Consider the following 24,725-nt stretch of genomic DNA (forward strand, 5'->3'; position numbering starts at 1 on the left):
TTCCTTAAGTAAAGCTTGGAATGTCCTTGGTCAGCTAAACCTATCTATGTTAGTTTGAAAAGGGCTAACATGGTCAAGTATCCCATGGTGCTTTGTGTTTTGTTTCCAGCCTAACAAGACTGAATGGTACCTTTCAGACCGTTTTATACTGGCGAATTGGGGCCCACCGCTTTATATCCCTTCATCCAAATTTTATCCCTACATCCTTCTACCAATTACTTTAAATGTATACCCCCTGGGCACTGACCCCCCTGCTAAGGGAAATAGGTCCTCCCTATCCATTCTATTTAGCCCCGTCATAATTTTATATAACTCAATTAAATCTCCCCTCAGCCTCCTTTGTTCCAAAGAAAATATCCCCAGCCTATCCAAACTTTTCTCATGGCTAAAATTCTCCAGCCCTGGCAACATCCTCGTAAATCTCCTGTGTATTGAGGAGATAGTGACACCTCTCCATTGTAACCCAACTCTACCAACTGTTGTATATTATCCAATCCATTGACTACTGAACTTTATATCTGTATTGACTTTCATAATTAACTGAATCATTTAATGGCAACATTTAATCAGTTCCAAAGCTCTATCGTTATTGTAATTTTGTTTCGCCCGTTCTAGCAAGTTCTGAACAGTATTGGGTCTTTTGCCTCCAATCTTCAAAATGGACTCAGGCTATTATGACGTGAAATTAAACTCTTCTTTGTGTTGCTGGTGTTCACTTGGATTCGGATTGTTGTCAGAGAATTTATGAAGCAGGGTCATTTTCAGAGAGCGCTGTCTGTAAAATGAAAAGCTGTAACAGTGAACTGTAGGCAGTTGTTCTATTTACTGAACAACTGCAGACGCTGTTTGCGGGATTTAATCACAACAGCAACAACTTGCATTTATATAGCGCCTTTAATGTAGTAAAATGTCCCAAGGCGCTTCACAGGAGCGATTATCAAACAAAATTTGACAAAATATGAGAAGGTGATGGTGAAATTCCTAGATTGACTTTATTTTGTCACTTCAAGTGCTGGTTGCCAAAATCAGGGCTGTCTTATATGTTTATCAAATAAGTGATGCAAGGCATTAATTTAAAAACCCTTCTCCAGAAGAGACTCATCCCACTCCAGAGATTTGAGCACAAAATCTAAGCTGACACTCCAGTGCAGTACCGAGGGAATGCTGCACTGTCGGAGGTGATGTCCTTTAGATGACACGTTAAACCGAGGCCCCATCTGCCCTCTCAGGTGGACATAAACGATCCCATGGCCGCTATTTCAAAGAAGAGCAGGGGAATTCTCCCTGGTGTCCAGGCCAATATTTATCCCTTAACCAACCTCACTGAAACAGATTATCTGGTCATTATCACATTGCTGTTTGTGGGACCTTGCTGTGCGCAAATTGGCTGCCACATTTCCTACATTACAACAATGACTATACTTCAAAAGTACTTAATTGGCTGTAACGTGCTTTGGGATGTCCTGAGGTCCTGAAGGATGCTATATAAATGCAATTCTTTTTGGTAGGGATCTGAAACAAGTTAATCTGCGACTTCTTAATTCCAGTTTCTGCCTGAATCTAAAGGACTTCCAGAATGTTCCAGAATGCAGGCTGCTGTTCCATGCTCCCCCACTGCTGACATTTCCTACTCTGAAATCGCTTCCAGCTGGTTTTACCACATTTTTTCTTTCCTTTGAGCCGGGGGCGATTTTTTTTGTTTGAAATTAGTTTTATTTTTCCTGTTGGATCATGAACAATGGCCATCTGGAGACTGAACACACCAAGTTCTAGGCTGGTTACAGCAACTCGAAGAGCAACAATCTGATTGTTTTGATCCAAAGCAAAGAGTTTTTTTTTGTGCAAAGAAGATCCCTCAAGTCGCTTGTAGATGCAAACAGAAATAGAAAGCAGCTTGACCTGTGCTCGACTGTGTCATCTGAAGAGTCGAGGCAGAGACCGGGAACGCAGAGTGGAGGAATTCACTGTGTGCTGAGTGGATGCAAGGAAACCTGTTCAAAACAACTGGAGCAGCCACACTGAAGAGGAAAAAAAATATTAGTAGCAAGTCCTCGGGTAAGTTCTTTTAAATCAGGCACATCCACACTGCACTGCTGGGTTATTTGTATTTTAAGTGCACATTGTTTAACTGCACAGCCAAGTTAACAACGAGATGAAAATATCCTACCCAGTTCAGCTCACCGACTGAATCCTTTTCCATACACCCAGGTTAAAAAGAGTTTACCCCCCCCCCCCAAAAAAAATACAAAAGATGAATGATTGTTGGACTAAGTAACTTTCCAAAGGGAATTGGATAAATACTTGAAGGGGAGAAAAGGGCTATAGGGAAAGTGTAGGAGAGAGGGAATAATTGGATAACTCTTTCAAAGAGCCGGTACAGGCACAATGGGCCGAATGGCCTCCTTCTGTGCTGTAAGATTCTATGATTCTATGATCCTATGTGTGACTCTGGGTTGATCTGTTTCCAATACGTGCACTTGTGCTATCGTCACAAGAACAAGTACAGTATAAACCCCCAAAAATAACCCACAGTGCCCTGGTACGAATACTATAATCCATATCTTCTTTTCTGACCTTTCAGCAGTTCATAATTAATAATAGGTGTACAATGATGGAGGTGTAAAATTGTGATAAGAATTATAAATGAGACCTGATGATGTGATGTGCCAAGTACAAGTTTTGAAATTAGTTATTCCATAGCCTTTAGGTTTATTATAAAATGGTGTCTAACGCATTTTAAACAAGTCAGAGTTATCAAACAAAGGAGTTTTGAAAATATTTATATTCCAGTGTATCCAGGTGGAGCTGCTGAAAATTACCTGTTGAATTCAGACTTGCTTTGAGACTTGATTGTATTGTTCAGTTGATCTTTCTAGATCGATAATCTATTAAAGGGTAATCTCAGAGATTGCTTGTTTTCATTGCTATAAAACGCAATGATGTTACTTCAAGGGGTATACTATTGATATTATGGGATTGACACAGTGATCCACTGCTGCAAATCTATGGAGATATTAATGCAATTATTTTGCATTAATTAATTTAGCTAATTAGTAAAACTAAATGCAAATAAAAATATCAAGCACAGTAAACAATCTTTTTAACCATGAAGAAGACTACGCTCTATAATTACTATAAGAATGATTAAGTGGCCCAAATGTTGTGCCCGTTCCCTATCATAAGATCATAGAATCTTAACAACACAGAAGGAGGCCATTTGGCCCATCGTGCCTGTGCCGGATCTTTGATACAGCTATCCAATTAGTCCTACTCCCCTGCTCTCTCCCCTTAGCCCTGCAAGTTTTTCCTTTTCAAGTAAATATCCAATTCCCTTTGGAAAGTTACTATTGAATCTGCACTGCAATGCAGTATTGAGGGAGTGCTGCACTGTTGGTGATACAGTATTTCAGGTGAGGTGTTGAACCAAGGCCTTGTTCTCCAGTGGATGTAACAGATCCAATGCACTTTTTGAAGAAGAGCAGGGGAGTTCTCCCTGAGAATGAAATAAATAACCGGATAATCTGTTTCAGTGATATTGGTTGAGGGGTAAATTTTGGCCAGGACACCAGGGAGAACTCCCCTGCTCTTCTTCAAAATACTGCCTTAGGACTTTTTACGTCCACCTGAGAGGGCAGATGGGGTCTCGGTTTAACGTCTCATCCAAAAGATGGCCACCCTGACACTGTCGTCGTGCACCGAAATGCCAGCCTAGATTTTATTCTCAAGTCTCTGGAGTGGGATTTGAACTCACAACTTTTTGACTACCACTGAGCCAAGGCTGACACCTTATGACACATTATGCCCTTATTATTATATTTCTATTTTAAATAAATTCCTATGTCCACATCTATAATGCAAACTGCCTAAATAAACTTGTTACGCTGTAACTACACCCTCCCACCAGTGGTGGGGCTGGAGCACCTCCAAAGGGGGGAGAGTGTAATTACAGACAAAACAAGTTTACATAGGCAGTTTCCATTATAAATGCGCATATAGCAATTTATAATGGAAAAAATTGACAGTATGTCATACCTTTCCCCTTTTTGCAATAAACCTGATTTAATTTCCGATGAAAACATGCGTTAGAATACCAATCTGGCACAACATCAGAGCCAGTTCAAATCATATCATTCAATCCCATCATCCGCCCATCCTGCTCTTCCCACCCTGACAAGGATCACTGGCAAAAATATAAACTTACTGAAATGAAAAAAAAGCTCTCCCAAATCCAAACATCATAATGAGAATAAGACTGGTCGGAATGTGTTCCAAGGATCACATCTTTTAGGTTTAACGTGAGACTGGCAAACAGCTTAAGCTTCCATTTCACATCATCTAACTGTTACTGTCTTATAACAAGCTACAGTCTATATAGGTGTTAAATAATTAGTATGCTTTTGAATGTGAATAAAAGGTATTCCAGATTTTTTGTTGCACAAGGAAATATTGTAAATATTTGAAGCACTGATTCACAAGTTATCCAGTTATTACTCCTTACATTTTTCATTCAGAAACTTTTTTTCAATTTATCATTGCAGGAAAATCTGTTCGTAGCTTTGTAATTTCAGAGTTCAAGGGCTTTGTTTAATTTTTTAACAACGCTTTATTTTTGAAGATTAAGTAAGAATGATATTCTTCCAAAACATAGAGCAGAATGTTTTAAAAAACACAAATAATCCAGCACTAAGAACCTGCAGGATAATTTTTACGATTACATCCTCCAGTGTGTGGGGATTCACTTACTGGGAGATTTTTGTCGGGTAAGGGTAGCAAGGGATACAGAGCAAAGGTGGGTAAATGGAGTTGAGGTGCAGAGCAGCCATGATCTAATTGAATGGGCAGAACAGGCTCGAGGGGCTGAATGGCCTACTGTTCCTATGTTCCTATATCAGGAAATCCTTTACCGCCGATTAATTTTAAAAGAAAGTGTGCTCTTGGTGTGGAGCCTGATGCTGGGAACACTGGGAGATTATAAGTGATCCACTGCTGCAAATCTGTGGAGATTTTAATGCAATTATTTTGCATTAATTAATTTTGCTAATTAGTAAAACTAAATACAAATAAAAATATCAAGCACAGTAAACAATCTTTTTAACCATGAATTAGGAAGAAGACTACGCTCTATAATTACTATAAGAATGATTAAGTGGCCCAAATGTTGTGCCCGTTCCCTATCATAAGATCATAAGATCTTACAACACAGAAGGAGGCCATTTGGCCCATCGCGCCTGTGCCGGATCTTTGATACAGCTATCCAATTAGTCCTACTCCCCCGCACTTTCCCCAAAGCCCTGCAAGTTTTTCCTTCTCAAGTAAATATCCAATTCCCTTTGGAAAGTTACTATTGAATCTGCACTGCAATGCAGTATTGATGGAGTGCTGCACTGTTGGTGATACAGTATTTCAGGTGAGGTGTTGAACCAAGGCCTTGTTCTCCAGTGGATGTAAGCTTTCCATTCAAATGGATAGAAAAATGGGGGAACCGTGTCCCTGATCGCCTGATATGTACCCCAGGGTTGTGGGAAAGGGGTTGCTGAGATTCCAGACTTGGAGCAGGCATTTGTGTGTGTATAATAGAGCTTGACTGAAATAGAAAATTCCCCTGGTGTAATATCTATAGATGTGTTACAGAAATAATCCCATAGTACTTACAGAGCTGAGAGATAATTGGATCCTGAGAAGGTGAACACGTAGAGGCTTGTTTACATGTCAGATCATGGAATGCAAGGGAGAAAAAACAACTTGTAAGTACATAAGAAATAGGAGCAGGAGTAGGCCATATGGCCCCTCGAGCCTGCTCCCCCATTCACTAAGATCATGGCTGATCTTCGACCTCAACTCTACTTTCCCGCCCTATCCCCATGTCCCTTGATTCCCTTAGTGTCCAAATATCCATCGATCTGTCTTGAATATACTCACTGATTGAGTATTTGCAGCCCTCTGGGGTAGAGAATTCCAAAGATTCACAACCCAATGAGTGAAGAAATGTTTACTCGTCTAGGTCCTAAATGGCCAACCCCTTATCTTGAGGCTATGTCCCCTAGTTCTAGACTCTCCAGCCAGGGGAAACAGCCTCTCAGCATCTACCCTGTCAAGCCCTGTCAGAATCTTATACGCTTCAATGGGATCACCTCTCATTCTTCTAAACTCCAGAGAATATAGGCCCATTCTACTCAATCTCTCCTCATAGGACAACCCTCTCACCCCAGGAATCAATCTAGTGAACCTTCATTGCATCCTGTCTAAGGCAAGTATATCCTTCCTTAGGTATGGAGACCAAAGTTGTACACAGTACTCCAGATGTGGTCTCACCAGAGCCCTATATAATTGCAGTAAGTCCTCCTTATTCTTATACTCCAACCCCCTTGCAATAAAAGCTAACATACCATTTGCAGCGTACCAAGTACGACAGCAATAGGGAAAATTGTTCTGGAAAGTGAGTCTCATCAAACAGCAAACCAACAAAAAAAACATTGGAGAAAGTCCTTCCGTTACTTGGATCTGATTAAGTATCTGAAGATCAAGTTTGGAATTGTTTTTTTTCTTCCTGAATACAAGAGCACATGGGAAAAGATGGTCAAACATTAGCACGGAAGGCTACTGAAGGGGTGAGAAAGGAAGGAATCAGGCAAGACAGCAAGACAACAAAAGCAAAATACTGCAGATGCTGGTAATCTGAGACAAAAATGGAAAATGCTGGACACACTCAGCAGGTCAGTCAGCATCTGTTGAGAAATCACAAGATAATTGATAAACCCTTCCTCAAAACTGAAAAATGTTACAGATGAACAGAAACAGAAAAAGGAAGGGCAGAAGGGGGAAAAACATATACAACGAACACATACACAGGAAAAGACAGAATGACCTGTAAAGTGTTAAGGTGGGGGAATCAGGAAATGGCTAAAGGGCAGAAGTGATATGTGCAGGAGATAAAGTGAGACATAATGAGAGAGATCAAAGACATGAAGGAGATGTCGAAAGTATGAGAAGAGCTAAAGGGGGGTGGGTAAATAGAGTGGGAACCAGGAAAAACTGGCAAAGTGAAGCAGGCTCCAGCAAGTCAGCTACCAGCTGTCCTGAGGAAGCAAAAGGCACGTGAAATAAGAATTTATATACAGGGTATGTGTTATGGCCTGTTTGATATGATGAACATCTCAATGAGTGAGGCTGAATGCATAACTCATTTTGGATCAATGATATCAGTGTTCTATTTATGGCGCTTTTAGACTGTTTTCAACTGACAGAAATTGAAATGTAAGAAGCACAGGAAAATCAGTTGCAGTTGTTTTGTTATTTACTTCCAATGGAAATATAGTTTTTCTACAGTTTTCTCCCCTCCTGTCCTCAAGGGGGCGATGATGTTGAGGTGTGCTCTCACAGGTGCTGCAGGCCATCCATTACCATCCAGTCATGTGTGAGTCTATAAAATGAACACCATGAGACTCTTTGCCAGCGGTGGTGGGGAGCATACTTGGGCGATGGAAGGAACCAGAGCCGAGCCTCATCCTGAGCACCCCTGATACTCACATCTGTGCATTTTCCAGCAGGGGTTGCTGAATAACAACCAGATGGTGCGGAATCCTGGAATATTGTTCTCTCCCTACCCTGAGACCAGTTTTTGGCCCTTGCTGAGATCTGAGAACTCAGCCCAGAAGTAGACCTAACCTGGGATCTTTTTGTTCTAACTAGCTCAATGCACAATGTATGGCACAAAGCAGGACTAGTCATTCCACTGCTGTTTCTCTGTATGAGCGTCATTATAAATGTAACTGAGAATAGCCCAGTGTAAATTCTCTTTTATTTGTACTGATGTACCAGCAGTGGTAGAGGTGAATCATAGAATGGTTACAGCACAGAAGAAGGCCATTCGGCCCGTTGAGTCCATGCCGGCTCTCTGCAAGAGCAATCCAGCGAATCCCACTCCCCTGCCCTTTCCCCGTAGCCCTGCAAATTTTTGGTTGTGTGGGGAAAGGTGGTGTGGGGAAGGGGAAGGGAGGGGAGGAGAGGGGATGGGAAGGGAGGGTGGAAGTGGGAGCACGGCAATAACAAACCCATTCTAAAGCCACTTCAGCAGCAGTTTGTAAAATCCTACCTAACACTTTCCATCGCCAATCATTTATGACACATTGCATTCCATTTTCATGACATCTGCATGATTCCCTAGTTCTAACCTGTGCTGGTAAGCACTTTAAATAACTTATACTGGGTGGGTTAGGATTAGTATTGTTTAGATCAAATTTGCTTTATGCATAATAAATGTAAAATAGAGCAATACGTCTCAGAGGACAAAGCATTGCTTCTAACCAGACTTACATTAAAAGGAATGATTATATCACCAGATAATATACGGAGCATAATGTGAATCTGGTAACAATTTGCAAATATTGGAACCATGCCAGAAATTTGATTATATTAGGATTACAGATCTGACTATATGTACAGACTGCTGATGTACAGTTCATCTCAAAGTGACTATTGCCAGCTTGGCTCATTTGATAGCACTCTTATCTCTGAGGCGGAAGGTTTTTTGGTTCTAAGCTCTGCTCCAGAGACTTGAGCACATAATCCAGGCTGACACTCCAGTGCAGTACTGAGGGAGTGCTGCACTGTCGGAGGTACCATCTTTCACATGAGATGATAAGCCGAGGCCCTGTCTGCCCTCTCAGGTGGATGTAAAATATCCTATGGCTCTTTTTTAAGATTTTCCCAGTGCCCTGGCCAATATTTATCCATCAGTCAAAACAGATTATCTGATCATTCATTCATTTACTGTTTGTGGGACCTTGCAGTATGCATATTAGCTGCTGTGTTTGTTTACGAAACAACAGTGACTACCCTTCAAAAAAGTAATTCATTGTATATGGTCATTGTATATGGTCATTGTATATGTTCACTTTGGGACATCCTGAGAACATAAAAGGTGCTATATAAATGCAAGTTCTTTTCTTTTACACCTTGTAAAAGAAACTAAAAGGTCTCCCATCCCTCCACACAGCAGTGCATAACTCAGGCATCCAAGGCCAAAGATTCTCCTGGTCCTTTATCAGGCACTACTGTAATGATATTCACTGTTGCTGGACTTCAAAAAGCCACAGTATCCATTAGGGTAAGTAGGAACATAGGAACATAGAAATAGGAGCAGGTCATTCAGCCCCTCGAGTGTGTTCCACCATTCAGTTAGCTCATGGCCGACCTGTACCTCAACCCCATTTATCCGCCATTGCTCCATATCCCACGATACCCTTACCCAACAAAAATCTATCGATCTCAAGTCTTGAAAGTTTCAATTGACCCCCAGCATCAACGGCCTTTTGGGGGAGAGAGTTTCAGATTTCTACTACCCTTTGTGTGAAGAAGTGCTGAAGAAGTAAGTGTTGAAGAAGTAAGCAAGCAGCGTAAACAGCTCCCCATGTTAGAGGGGCAGTCAGACAGGGCTCCTGCGTAGTAGAAGAGGTGGACACTGAAAGATGGCTCCTTGAATAAGCTCAGGGGGTATGAGATTGGTCTTGGACGGCAGCGCAAAGCGGGTGATAGCGAATCGGCTTTACCCTCCGCCTGAATATCTTTTCCACTGACTTTAATGGGGAAAAAAAATTGGGCGTGGTGTAAAACAGGCCGCTGACTCACTATCACCTGTTGTGCCTGATCACCCAAGGTCAGTTTCACCCGCTCAAAGCCCCGCTCAAAGCCTTCTTGGCTTATGTGAAACTTTTATAATGTGAAGTTTGTTTTGTCCCTTCAACAATACAACACCCAGACTAGTGAAGGAACTTTATGGTTTTCAAACTGCAGGTGAGAGAGATGGATTAGACTAACACTGACATGACTATACTTCATTTTGAAGATGGTGAGCTCACAGGCCATGAAGATAATAATGTGACAAAATGACAGACATTACACTGACATGACTAATAGTGTCATCAACTAATATGGGAAGTCTGTCATTGAATAGGCTGAAGAGGAGATAATGGTTTGTTATATTTCAGTGTAACACATCCCATAGTCAATCCCTATCTTATTGCAAAATGAAGCGGAACAGATGTTCTCCTGATACCAGTTTGTAATCTTTCGAGAATCTGTTCCTCTTTTTCCATTTAATGGCCTTAAATCCCTATTCTTGAAAATACCAAACTCTGTAATTAGCCCTAGCCCCAAGGCATGGAACCCAGACTCTCAGCAGAGACTGTAAATGCTGGGTTTTATAAACTGAGTTCTCAATCAATTCTTCTCTGGGATTGTAAAGAGGATCTTTTTCTTTGCTCCTTTTGACAGATGCCATAACTAGAGCCCGCTGCCATCTACACTGATTAATTCTAGTGATCCTTGAACCATCCTCCAAGCGCTCACCGTTTTGCAATTTTGCGTCATCCATAAAATATATTTCGAAATTTCCTTCCATTGAATTATTTCTTTCATTAGGTATTTTCCTTCAATACCAGCTAAGGCCACGATTGTACTCCCCGACTGTAACACAGGACATCGGCCTTGGGCTTTTTAATTCTCAAAACGAAACAGAGATTTCTACAGGTAATCAGACCCCCATTAGTATACAAGGAAGTATGGATTAAGAAAAGGTTCATTTGATTATAATGGGTGCGGTATAATGCACAACCCAAATTTATCGTGGATTCCACCCAATCATTTAATCTGAGGAAAGGTACAGCAAATTTTCTGTGTGTCCCTTCACCCCAAAGAAGTGAACCAAGTGAAACCAGAATAATAATTGTACAGTGTTGATCTCTGAAATGCAGCAGATTTTTAACTTTTATTTTGTGACTGTATATGATCTGGCTTTCTTCCATTCATCCGTTCTCGGGATGTGGGCGTCGCTGGCAAGGCCAGCTTTTATTGCCCATCCCTGGTTGCCCTTGAGACGGTGGTGGTGAGCCGCCATCTTGATCCGCTGCGGTCCATGAGGTGACGTTTCTCCCACAGCCCTGTTAGATCTAACAGGAGCCCAGGATTGTGAGCTGGAAGCTGCAGGCGGGCTGGGTGTGGCGGAAGGTTCCGGATCTTTATCTTGCTTAGGGTTGCCAACTCTGGTCGGATGTATTCCTGGAGGTTTCATCGCTTGACCTCCCGCCTCCAACCGCCCCGCCCCCTCAACGCTCCCGCCATTGGTCGCCCGACATGTCCATCTTCTCGGTCTCCCGCCTTCCAGCACCGATTGGAAAGTGAACAGACTCTTTGTTACCCGATTGGATAATTCTTGACTGTCAAACAGCCTTTATTTCCCCATCTCCGGTATTTTTGTAACTAATAAATGAAAGTGTTCAATGAAAATTTTAAAAAACACACTAATTTTTTTTAATGCCCCTATGATTTTTCTCCTGGGTTGCTCACAGCAGGAAATTAATCTTTAAATCCTGGAGACTCCAGGACAATCCTGGAGGATTGACAACCCTATCTTGATTTACGGATACAAGTTGCCAATGTTGATTATTTTCTGTATCTTCGTCTGCGCAGGTCATTCCGTTATTAAAGAATGAAGGCCCCCATTGCTCTGATTGTTTCCTTGGTGGCTGGGGTCGTCTCATCCAAAAGAATTCACTTTAAAAAGCAGACGGTCCCATCTTCGTGTGTCCGATGCTGTGGCCCTTTGGAGAAGCCTGTTTATCCGTATGGTACGTCACCCCTTCATGGCATGGCAAGCGACCATTCCACTTACCCCATGCCGGAAATCAAGCCGACAATAGACATTACTATACTGAAAGGTAAGATCTTTAAAATCTCTCTTAAGTAAAATATTCAATCTCCGGTACTAAACTAAGAGCAGCTTCCTAAGGTGTCAGCTGTGGTTCAGCTGATAGCACTCTCATCTCTGAGACTTGATTATGTGCTCAACCCCCTAGAGTGGGACTTAAACCTACAACCTTTGACTCAGAGGCAAGAGTGCCACCAACTGAGCCATGGCCGACACCTATGGGTAGCGATATTGTTGACTACAGAGATCCGTTTTTTCTCTTCTCCCAGCGTATTATATAATAAAATGATGCTCTTTGAGGGGATGGATTTTTTCACAGATATCGCTGGGCCTGGTTGTGATTTTTGCCAGGCTTTGTGTCTGTTTTCCATTTCCTGTCTGTTGTTTCTTTACTAATACTGAAAGGACAGGACATTGAGACGATCCTGAGGGTGGGATGCTGCCACTGAGAGAGCATCTCACCACCACCCCCCCAAGTCAGTTCCCAGTGGCGTCCACATGTAAGGAAACCCAGTAATTGTCACTGTGACACAGCTCCTTGTCAACACCGTAGGTCCTAAAAATGCTGTGAGACGCCTCAAAGGGGCAACATTTGTTCAATGTCACTTCTGCCCCCAAATTCCTGAGCAAACTCAAACACTAAAACTGAGAACAATTTGTCACGAGCGAAGATTTTTTAAAGAGATTATATGGGGACTTGCGAATAGGAAGACGACAAAATGAAAATGTGAAGCAGAAGAAAGTCCTTTTTAATTAATTAAATTTAATGTTTTATTGTATATATTCATTGAATATGTCTATCTGGTTTTAGTAGAAATGCATCAAAACATTATTGAATGCAGTTTTTAACAGTGTTGTATTTAAATCCGAAATGGTCATGAAATTCACTTAAAAAACCTAAAGAAAGAATGACTTGCATTTATATAGCGCCTTTCATCCCCTCATGATGTCCTAAAGTGTGTCATAGTCAATGAAGTACTTTTGAAGTGTAGTCACATTTGTAACGTAGGCAAGGGCCAATTTGCTCACAACCAGGTCCCACACACAACAATGAGATGGATAACCAGTTCATCTGTTTTGCTGGTGTTGGTTGAGGGATGAATGATGTACCAGGTCACCAGGAGAACACCGTACTCTCTATTTCAAATAGTGGTGGTGCTCGGGTACTTTATCCTAACACATCGCACAGAGGACTACCTGCTCTTATTATTACGGCAACAGGCAAATGCCCAAATGAGTTTCGTGTACATAATGTAGAGCCATGACAAGAGATAACACAAAGACATATGGGGCTCGATTTTAAAATGACAGCAGGGTTGGGGGGGGTGGGGTCAATGGGCCCGTGGCAAACCCGAATAATAAAAACTTACCGTTCCCCACGCGATCAGGACTTAATTGGTGCCCCTTAACCTTGTTTCTGGGTTTGCCGTCCGAAAGCTGCGCAGTGGGCGGACTGCGCACCCCCATGACAGGCTGTCAGCTGGAGCGTCTGGATTTAAAGGGCCATTGCTCCAATGGATTTTGCTGGAGCAAAAAGCAAGAAGACCCAATGGAGCAGCACAGGGGCAAGGCTGCTCCAAGATTCAGCGATGCCTCACTTCAGCTGCTACTGGCCAGGGTGAGGAGGAGGAGGGAACTATTTTACCCGGCCGACAGGAGGAAGTGCTCTGCCTCTACCACCAAGAAGGCTTGGCTCGAGGTGGCAGAGGAGGTCACGAGCAGCAGCAACATCTCCCGCACCTGGATCCAGTGCAGGAAGTGTTTCAATGACCTAACTAGGTCAGCAAAAGTGAGTACACTTACTGATTCTCCTGCATTCCGTGTTGCACATCACCCTGTGCCCTCCCAACTCATTCTGCACTGCCAAGACTACTCCATCACATCACTCCTCACACCCACTTAAGGCTCATCCTCAACTTACCTTCACTTCCTGTGCACTTCCTCACCTCCCCATTTGTGACCCCTTCACTACCACTCACCCCAATCCTGATCCAATTGATGTCTCTGTCTGATACTCACCCTCTGATGCACCTTTTTTATGGTCAGCCTCACCCAAAGCAATGCATTCATTGGCTGACCACTTCACCCTCACTCACTCACACGTCTGTACTTTCTCCCCTTGAAGGAGAAGAGAGCGCAAAATGCACGTGAGAGGGCGAGGACTGGAGGGGGGGCCACAACAAGTAGTGGTCCTCACAGAGGCGGAGGAGGAGGCCCTAGAGATCAGTGGCACCCTCGAGTGCCTGTTCATCGGGGACGCCGAGACAGGTACCCCACAAATGTCTGGTGACACAACTTTAACATTCATCACACACAACATGAATTGATGTTAACAATGATCGGCATGTTGAACACCTCAGTATGCTCATCACAACATGACACATTTGTGATGATGCTTAATATTGCCTTCTGTTCTCTTACAGGCCCTTCAATGACTGCAGTGACGGGAGAGGGCGATTCTTCAGAGGAGCTCCCGGCCTCTGAGGGTGCACCGTCACATCTTAGCGAGCCATCCACCAGCGCAGGTACTCACACCTCCTAGCAGTCAGTTAGTTGGGTTGGCACCTGTTGAGTCACCACACACAAGTGAGCTCGAGCAGACACTGGTGGCAGGGGCAGCTGTGGAGAGTCTGCATCGGTGGGCACACTCCTCTGCTGGCTCTGCTCAACTGGACGCAGATGCTAAACCCTGGGGACCATCGTTTAACATGAGAATGGTCGAGGGACAGCAGCACATTTGTGAGGTACTGGAACAGGTGCCACGATAGCGCAGAGAATGGAGGAGTCCAACACTTGCATTAGTGGAATGGTGGCACAGGCACGGGAGAGAATCTCTGAAATAGTGTCGCAGGGACATGAGTAACTGTCTGAGATTGTGTCGCACGTAACTGCTGAAATGTCTGAGATGGTGTCGCAGGTAACCACACGGACTGCAGCGGTTCAAGAAGGCGGCTCACCACCACCTTCTCAAGGGCAATTAGGGATGGGCAATAAATGCCGGCCTCGCCAGCGACGCCCACATCCCATGAACGAATAAAAAAAATGTCTGAGATAGTGTCGCAGGTAACTGCGGAAATGTCTGAGATAGTGTCGCAGGTAAGTGTGGGAATGTCTGCAATGGAGAGAAGGCTAGCCTCCATTGAGCTTCAAGCACAGCTCACAAATGAGTCCATTCAGGCCCTGACAACGGCCGTTCGGACTCACGGTGAAGAACATTCTGCTGCCATAAACAGGCAGACAGAAACTTTACAACTGGGCTTCCAAGGCATCATACATATCCTCCAAACTGTTCTCCAGCAGGGTGGTAGAAGTGATGTGGGCCTGGTCCAGGAGAGGGATGATGGCAAAAGGGGACATGGAAATGGGGACGCCACTCAAAGCGTTCCCACGTTTCATCCGTTGCCCCCCTCTCAACCAGTACCTGCAATGCTGCCTCCTCTCCGGGTGACCGAGTCTGCTCCTGCACAGGTGCAGGTGGAGCAGTCTTTGGAGGGGCCCTCAGGGACACCGAAACCCAGAGGGCATAGGCTGAAAGCATCTAAGCAGTCCGGCCATGGACATGAGCAACCTGCCACTACCTCTGCTGCAGCCAGAGCACCACATAGAAATAGTAGGAAGAGAAAGGCTAAGGATTTGTGAGCACGAAGGGTATGCACAAGGGTGTCTGAGAGACTGTCATGTTGTTCATTTATATTTGGTTTTTGATAAAGTCACATTAAATATTATCATTCTCACCACTACTTGCCCATTCTTGACTGGCTTTTGTGATAGGGCTCTTTCATGTGCTTCATCATGAATGGTGACACTTGATGCCACCCAGTGGGTGAGTTTACAGTGGGTGTATATGTAGTTGCAGGACTGTTTTGTGCTGGGGTGGGGGGTGCTGGTGTTGGCGCTGCTCTTTCCAGGTGGTGAGAGGACTGGACTATTCTCACTTTCTGATCTTATCAGAACCGTTCACATATCAGTGACTCCCTGACCTCACGTGCAGCCAGGTGAGCCGCTGCTCTGCCCATGGGCGGAGTGGGGCGTGGGGGTGTTGGCGATGGTCCTCCGCCTCCATGTGGCAGATGTGGGTGCTGGATGAGGGCACGAGGCCTCATCAACCGGTACCCCTCTCTGTTGCGCCATGTTGTGCAGGACACAACACACTACTATAATACAACCCACCATAGTTGGTGCGTATTGAAGCGTTCCCCTAGAACGATCGAGGCACCGAAATCGCATCTTCAGCGGTCCTATCGCATGTTCAATTATAGACCTGGTCGCGATGTGGCTGTCGTTGTATCAACGCTGTTGCTCGGTGATGGGGTTCCTCAGAGGTCTCATGAGCCAGGTGTGCAGGGGGTATCCCTTGTCCCCGAGGAGCCAGCCCTTAATGCTGTTCGGTGCATGGAAGAGGCCCTGGATGTTGGATTCCCTCAGAATGAACGAATCGTAGCATCTGCCAGGAAATCCCGCACACACGTCAAGAAATCTTTTGCGGTGGTCACTAACGAGCTGAGTGTTGATTGAGTGATAACCCTGTCTGTTGATGAACAGTCCTGGCTCGTGTGGAGGTGCTCGGATTGCTATGTGTGTGCAATCGATTGCACCCTGTACACGTGGGAAGCCAGCCACAGCGTGGAATCCCACTGCCCTCTGTCTGGCTGAGGTCATCCATGGGAAGTTGACATATTGCAAGGTCCTGTAAAACAGGCAATGTCACCGGTGGCACCCTGAAATGATCCGGAGGCTAAGATGTTGAGGGCAGTGGTGACTTTAACAGTGACGGGTAATGAGATGCTGCCAGGCCCAGCCGGGAGCAGCTCGGCATGAAGGAGGCTGCAGATGTCTGCGACCATCTGGCGACTCACTCTCAGCCTCTGTATCACTGCTCCTCAGAGGAGGTCCAGGAAGCTGAGCCTCGGTCTGTAGACCCTCTGACGAGGGTCGTGCTCCTGTGATGTCGCTCCCTCTGTTGTTCCCCTCTGTGCTCTTGTGCAGGTGCCTGTGGCGCAGCACTGTGTTGTGGATCTCCACGTGGTGGAGGTGCACGCCGTGCCTGGCGAGGATGGTGATGTTCCTCGTCCTCGGATGTACTGGTGAATGCAGCCATCGCCCTCCCAACCTGATGGTGTCAGTTTGAGGGGGTCCGAAAAGTTGGTAAATATGTGTAAACAGAACAATTCTGAGTGGAAACCAAGAATTCTCAGTCTAAACATAAAGATCTCCCAGCCAAAGGTTTGTCTGAGAGAACTGAGTGCCCTGCTGCAATAACTCACCTTTTATCCCCATCCGTCAAACAGGGATTTAAATGTCCAAATGGCTGCCTGCTGAAACACGACTCGTTCCTCATGGTGTGTTAATTGCCGGCGGGGATTCTGGGTTCGGGAACGGTGCATGGACCCAGATGACTCTGGGTCGAGTACGTTCTTAGGCGTGTTGGAGCTGGGATTTCTGCCCGCTCCTGGAAATCGGGATTTTCTTCGCCCCCCCCGCCCTGCCCCTGCCCCCAACAGTTCTGGTGTAAAATCGAGCCTATGTAAACAAGAAAATAGACACTAGCAATGAATTTCACGTAGATGTATAAAACTTGCTTGACCTTGATGGTGATAACTTTATACAAAATCTTGTACGAGTTGCAGAATACTACAAGACACGGGACTATCACAATTGACTGATGTTGCCAGACTATTAAATAAAGGGCTGATCTTCAGTAAATTACAACTAACACAATGACAGAAAGGACCCCATGCAAAAACAACCAGATACCTCAAGAAAAACAAAGACATTGCATTTATATAGCACCTTTCACTTTCCCAGGATGTCTCAAGGTGATTTAAAGTCAATGAGTCACTTTTGAAGCGTCGTTACTTGTTTTGTAGACAAATGTGGCAGCCAATTTGCGCACAGCAAGATCCCGGTAACAGCAATGAGATAAATGGCCAGCTAATTTATTTTGGTGGTGTTGATTAAGGGATAAATGTTAGCCAGGACACATCTGCACTTCTTCGAGTAGTTCTCTGGGATCTTTAAACCCACCAGAGGGGGCAGATGGGGCCTTGGTTTAATGTTTCATCTGAAAAACAGCATCTTTGACAATGCAGTTCTCCTTCAGTACTTTACTGAAGTGTCAGCCTAGATTATGTGCTTAGGTCCTGGAGTGGGACTTGAACCCACAACCTTCTGATTTAGAGTCACGAATGCTACCTATGAAACATTTCAATGACAGGATTTCAGAACTTCATGTAAGAGACAGAAAACAATTGGCAAAAAAACAATTACAGGCACCCACTGTACAACATTCACCACCAGCAGCTCAATGAGATGCTTCAAACAGACATGGAAACCATGGAGTAGATCTACACTTTGTGCGATAGTGTAACACAGGTTATAGCAAATTGAAAGCCCGTTTTATATCTCTCCCGATTTTTATTTCCATTGAAGTCAATCGGGAGAGATGTAAAATGGGCTGCTGACTCGCTATCACCCGTTTTGCACTATGGCACAAAGTCAAGATGTACCCAGTATCTCAGAGCAGGAGCACCCTCACCTGTACAGACAAAGGGGATAATTTTGACTTTGGGCGATAGTGTAAATGGTTTTAATTTCCATTGACTTCAATGAACCAGCCTATAAAGTTGGCTTGACTATTTCTTATTAAAAAAATCCACAGCATGCAATAACTTGAAGAAATTATGACATGAACAGCAAATAGTTGAAATCTTTTTGAGATATATATACAAAGCAGGACCCTCACTCCTAACACTCTGGAGTTCCTTGATCCTCAGTTATTCCACACATTATAGAGATCTTGAATGAGTCTACAGCACACTGGATCAAATTACACATTCCAGGCAATAATGTTCGGTGAGTATTGTCCTCCCACTTCCTGATGAGGAGAATAAAATTTCCTTTATTTGCACCATGGTGATGTCAGCAGACGCAGCCTTTTTCTAGTTTCTCGATTGGCACTTTTCAAAAGTGCTATTTATTAACAAATCTGATGGTCTCAGCTCTCTTTATGTTAATGGTCCAGGCACACAAGTTTCTGGGGAGTTGTGCCAATTTTAAACTGATAACGTAATCAGAATATTTATAAAACTGCCAAGAACGGTCAGTGGAATAACTATTACAGAATGAGGTTATTTTTAATTGCAACATACGCTGCATTTAGATTCCAGCACTGCTACAGGAGGCAGCCCAGGCACCGTATAAATGAGGCAGCATTGCTGCCTCCATCAGTGAGGTCCAGCTCAAGAGATGGCCATTTCCTCCAGCACTGGACCATGTAGTGTCTACCGTTGGGAAGAGTCAACAGGTGCTGCCTGCGGTGCTTGATGCTACATGCCGCCATTTTGCTTCCCATGCAGATTTCAAGTTGCTGGCCTTCAGGTGGCGTCCACTTAAGCCGTAGTGACCGCTTAAGAATCCCGGGTGCAGCAGGCCCAGCTTCATCTCCGCTCTGCGATATCCAATTTTGCAGAGGTGGCCTAAAACAGATGTGAGGGACCTTAACACCTGCTTTAGGTGGTCGCCTGAAACATGGCCTGACCCAATATTGGGACAGATGTCTTTCAGGCGTCCTTTGAGCACAACAAGCTGGTCCCCATAACTGGCCCTTGTTGCACCCATTTTACATCCATAAAACAGGCACTACAAGGTTCAATTTCTACCCTCTTGTGCTGCCAAGTGTTGCAAATTGGTTGTTTATATCTGGAGATTCTAAAAATACAAAGCCCAGCACTAAATGTGGCTCAGTGGGTTGCACTTTTGCCTCTTGGTCAGAAGGTTGAGGGATCAAACCCCACTCCAGACATTTTAAGCATATAATCTAGGCTGACACCTCAGTTTAGTAGTGAGGGAGTGCTGCACTGTCATAGAATTTTATATGTTTCGACGAGATCACCTCTCATTCTTCTAAACTCTAGTGAATATAGGCCTAGTCGACCCAATCTCTCCTCATATGTCAGTCCTGCCATCCCAGGAATCAGTTTGGTTAACCTTCGTTGCACTCCCTCCATGGGATCAGATAAGGAGACCAAAACTGCACACAATACTCCAGGTGTGGTCTCACCAAGGCCCTTTACAACTGCAGTAAAACATCCCTGTTCCTGTACTCAAATCCTCTTGCAATGAACGCCAACATACCATTCGCCTTCCTAACTGCTTGCTGCACCTGAATGCTCGCTTTCAGCGACTGGTGTACAAGGACACCCAGGTCTCGTTGCACCTCCCCTTTTCCCAATCCAACACTATTCATAATCTGTCTTTCTGTTTTTATAACCAAAGTGGATAACCTCACATTTATCCATGTTATACTGCATCTGCCATGTTCTTGCCCACTCACCCAACTTGTCTAAATCACATTGGAGCCTCTTTGCATCCTCCTCACAGCTCACATTCCACCCCTGCTTTGTGTCATCTGCAAACTTGGAAATGTTGCATTCCGTTCCCTCATCCAAATCATTGATATGTATTGTGAATAGCTGGGGCCCAAGCACTGATCCCTGCGGTACCCCACTAGTCACTGCCTGCCACTCGGAAAAAGACCCGTTTATTCCTACTCTCTGTTTCCTGTCTGTCAACCAATTCTCAATCCATGCCAGTATATTTCCCCAATCCCATGTGCTTTAATTTTGCACACTAACCTCTTGTGTGGGACCTTATCAAAAGCCTTCTGAAAATCCAAATACACCACATCCACTGGTTCTCTCCTATCTATTCTACTAGTTACCTCCTCAAAAAACTCCAGTAGATTTGTTAAGCATGATTTCCCTTTCATAAACCCATGCTGACTTTGTCCAATCCCATTAATGCCCTCCAAGTGTCCTGTTATCACATCTTTTATAATAGACTCTAGCATTTTCCCCACTACTGATGTTAGGCTAACTGGTCTGTAATTCCCTGTTTTTTCTCTCCCTCCCTCCTGTCAGAGGTGCTGTCATTTGGAGGGCAAAAAGATGCAGATCTTAGTTTCACAACAATCATGGAAAGGTTATCAAATGCACGTGTTTCAGAAATTACAAGCATCTGTCACTATTCAAGAAAGTGCTGAATGTTTTGTAATTTCAGCTCAGTTTCTAGTGACCGTGGAAGTTACAGCACAAATCTATCTCCTAATGAAGCATGATTTGGCAGTGTCAGTCAGAGAGACCACAGGATGGCTTCTGTAGGAACTAGAGAAATGTCACAGTGTTGCAGTAGAGGGAGCTACCATTCTGCAGTCAATTTGTGCTGTACCTAACCTGGGAGCGCTGGATGCTGAAACTGATTTTCTGAATGCCGGCTCCTGGCAGGAAGCCTCACCCGTCGGGAGCGCGCATCGGGAGAGCACGGACGCAATATTCCAACCTGGGGCTCCAGGCGGGCGAGGCTCCACATAATGGGAAGATTGGCGCTGAAATGTGAAAACAGTCCATTCCCCTTCACCAACCACCCTCAACTTCAATGATCAAAAATTCCGAAGGGGTTCGATAGGGTAGACGTAGTGAAGATGCTTCCATTTGTGGGGGAGTCCAAAACTAGGGGCCATAAATATAAGAGAGTCACTAATAAATCCAATAAGGAATTCAGGAGAAACTTCTTTATGCAGAGAGTGATGAGAATGTGGAACTCGCTACCACATTGAGTAGTTGAGGCGGCTAGCATAGATACATTTAAGGAGAAGCTCGATAAGCACATGAGGGAGAAAAGAATAGGTTATGCTGATAGGTTGGGATGAAGGAGGGAGGGAGGAGGCTCGTATGGAGCATAAACACCAGCATAGACCAGTTGGGCCGAATGGCCTGTTTCTGTGCTGTAAATTCTATGTAACATTCGCCCCCCACCCCGCCAAAAAATTGCTAATAAAAATAATGATGAATGTTTATCTCTCTGTAGGCTCGAAGGGAGAGAAAGGGGTGAGAGGAACGATAGGAAAAACAGGGAAAGAAGGGCCCAATGGTTCTGTTGGCATTACTGGGCCCAAGGGGAACAGAGGGCAAGCGGGCCTTCCTGGGAACAACTGCAAGCAATACTACGCAGCATTCTCGGTCGGCCGCAGGAAGGGGATCCAGAGCAGCGAGTTCCAAATGCAGCTGATTTTCGACATTGAGTTCGTCAATCTCTACCAGCACTTCAACATGTTCACCGGCAAGTTCTACTGCTACGTCCCAGGCGTCTACTTTTTCAACCTGAATGTGCACACCTGGAACTTTAAGGAAACGTACCTCCACCTGATGCACAACAGCGAGGAGGTGGTGATCCTGTATGCCCAGCCCAGCGACCGCAGCATCATGCAGAGTCAGAGCGTCATGTTGGAGCTGCAGGAGGAAGATGAGGTGTGGGTGCGTCTTTACCAGGAGAACAGGGAAAATGCCATTTACAGTGACGAGGTTGACGTCTACATCACATTCAATGGCTATTTAATCAAGGCTGCAGGAGAGTAGCATTAGGAACAGGAGGAGGCCGTTCAGCCCCTCGAGCCCGTTCCGCCATTCAGTTAGATCGTGGCTAAGAGGTTTACATTATGAGTACAGGTTGCATAGACTAGGCTTGCATCCCCTCGAGTATAGAAGATTAAGGGGTGATCTAATTGAGGTGTTAAAGATGATTAAAGGATTTGATGGGGTAGTTAGAGAGAAACTATTTTCTCTCGTGGGAGAGTCCAGTACGAGGGGGCATAACCTTAATATTAGAGCTCGGCCGTTCAAGGGGTGATGTCAGGAAGCACTTCTTCACACCAAGGGTAGTGGAAATCTGGAACTCTCTCCCCAAAAAAGCTGTTGAGGCTGGGGGTCAATTGAAAATTTCAAAACTGAGATTGATCGATTTTTGTTACGCAAAGGGTTACAGAACCAAGGTACAGATGAGCCATGATCTAATTGAATGCTGGTACAGGCTTGAGGGGCTGAATAGCCTACCCCTGTTCCTATGTTCCTATGATCTGTACCTCAACTCATTTACCCGCCTTTTGATCCATATTCCTTGATACCCTTCCCTAATAAAAGCCTGTCGATCTCAGTCTTGAATATTTCAATTGACTGCCAGCATCCACAGCCTTTTGTAGGAGAGGATGCCAGATTTCCACCATCCTTTGTGTGAAAAAGTGCCTCCTGATTTCACTCCTGACTGGCCTGGCTCTTATTTTAACTGGCTGTCACTTTGAAGCTCACTGTCTCCAGGCAGTTCTCACAATCTGAGTTCTGATGAAAGGTCATCAATCTGAAACGTTAACTCTGTTTCTCTCTCCACAGATGCTGCCTGACCTGCTGAGTGTTTTCCAGTATTATCTTTTTATTTCACATTTCCAGCATCCGCAGCATTTTGCTTTTGTTTTAGTTCTCACCATCTTACTGATTCTTCCTTTCTTGTTTTTGTACTTTGTGTTGTTTGTATGTTTTAAATAAGCAAATACAACAAACAAAAGATGGGTGTACTAAGTTCTGGAGTTTACCAGCTGAGACGCCTCCCCACCCCAGGATGTATAAGTAGCATCGGACACATCAACAACAACACTTGCATTTATATAGCACCTTTAACGTAGTAAAACATCCCAACGCGCTTTACAAGAGCATTTGAGATTAAACAAAATTTGACACCGAGCCACATAAGGAGATATTAGGACAGGTGACCAAAAGCTTGGTCAAAGAGGTAGGTTTTAAGGAGCATCTTAAAGGAGGAGAGAGGTAAAGAGGCGGAGAGGTTTAGAGAGGGAATTCCAGAGCTTAGGGCCTAGGCAGCTGAAGGCACGGCCACCAATGGTGGAGCGATGAAAATTGGGGACGCAAGAGGTCAGAATTGGAGGAATGCAGAGATCTCAGAGGATTGTAGGGGCTGGAGGAGGTTACAGAGATAGGGAGGGGGCGAGGCCATGGACGGATTTGAAAACAAGGATGAGAATTTTAAAATCGATGCATTGCCGGACCGGGAGCCAATGTAAGTCAGCGAGCACAAAGGTGATGGGTGAACGGGACTTGGTGCGAGTTAGGATACAGGCAGCAGAGTTTTGGATGAGCTGAAGTTGGGATCCAGTAGCTATCGTCAGTTAATGGCATTGTCATTAGACACTTATATAATTGGAAAAATACACAATTAAGTAGATGTCCATTGAACTGAAGGATCAATCCCATCTCATTATCCCTTATGACACACATTTATATTCCTGTATTCATGTTATTTTTTCTAATAAAAAGTGGACATTGTGTGCTTTTCTCTTCTTTCTGTCATTAGCCTTTTAGTCGCTCTAGGGAAATTTCAATCTCTCTGGCCAGCCAGTTTTATATGGTTTTAGTCTGGCACTGTGACAAGCACAAGTACTATAGTGATAAAGTTACTCAGATATCAGGAGCAATTTTATTATTGTAATATTAATTCTGTATCACAAGATAAACACTTCAAAGCTATTTCAGTTAAAACTAAACATGTAAGCACTTTTAATTCTTTCCCTGTCTTCCATTCCCCAAATTTCCCATTTACTCCCTGTCCTATTTTTATTTCTTAACTTTGATTTTTTCTTTCTACCAAACGTAGCCCAATGAGGAGTTAAGCCGAGGTCCCGTCTGCCCTCTCAGGTGGGTGTAAAAGATCCCCCGGCACTATTCGAAGAAGAGCAAGGGAGTTCTCCCCTGTGTCTTGGCCAATATTCATCCCTCAACCAACACCTAAAACAGGTGATCCCATCATTTATTTCCTTTCTGTTTGTGGGAGCTTGCTGTGCACAAATTGGCTGCCACATTTCCTACATTACAACAGTGATTACATTTCAAAAGCAAAGTGCTTTGGGACGACCTGAGGTGTGAAAGACCCTATATAAATACAAGTTCTCTAAAAAGTAACATGAGCTCCCTTTACTTAACTTATTTCTTCAGCTCCCTGCCCCCACAGTCCATATTGGTTGTGTTTTCTTCGAGAAAACCGAAAGCCCCTACACTGTAGCTTGTTTTGGTTCGTTATAGACATGGCGGGTCACTTTCTGACATGTAAAAACGTTCCAATATAGGAAGGACTACCAATGAACGAGGGAACTCATTGGCAGCCCTCAGAGTAACAGCGGGCT

The 24,725-nt window shown here is 44.3% G+C and overlaps 1 protein-coding gene across 1 annotated transcript; it reads left to right on the top strand.

Annotated features, from left to right (window-relative positions):
• The first annotated feature begins 1,657 nt into the window (after window positions 1–1,657).
• Window positions 1,658–23,871, top strand: LOC137340862 (complement C1q tumor necrosis factor-related protein 1-like). The gene is made up of 3 exons (XM_068003667.1): window positions 1,658–2,055; window positions 11,467–11,714; window positions 21,569–23,871. The coding sequence occupies exons 2-3, from the start codon at window positions 11,486–11,488 to the stop codon at window positions 22,114–22,116; spliced, it is 777 nt and encodes a 258-aa protein (XP_067859768.1). The 5' UTR covers window positions 1,658–2,055; window positions 11,467–11,485; the 3' UTR covers window positions 22,117–23,871.
• Window positions 23,872–24,725: the final 854 nt, after the last annotated feature.

The sequence above is a fragment of the Heptranchias perlo genome, chromosome 22, assembly GCF_035084215.1.
Source record: "Heptranchias perlo isolate sHepPer1 chromosome 22, sHepPer1.hap1, whole genome shotgun sequence".
Lineage (NCBI taxonomy): Eukaryota > Metazoa > Chordata > Chondrichthyes > Hexanchiformes > Hexanchidae > Heptranchias > Heptranchias perlo.

Coding starts and splice junctions, on each gene's coding strand:
- LOC137340862 (XM_068003667.1), top strand. CDS start 11,486: ATGAAGGCCCCCATTGCTCTGATTGTTTCCTTGGTGGCTGGGGTCGTC. Junction 11,715..21,568: donor AGACATTACTATACTGAAAG/GTAAGATCTTTA, acceptor ATCTCTCTGTAG/GCTCGAAGGGAGAGAAAGGG.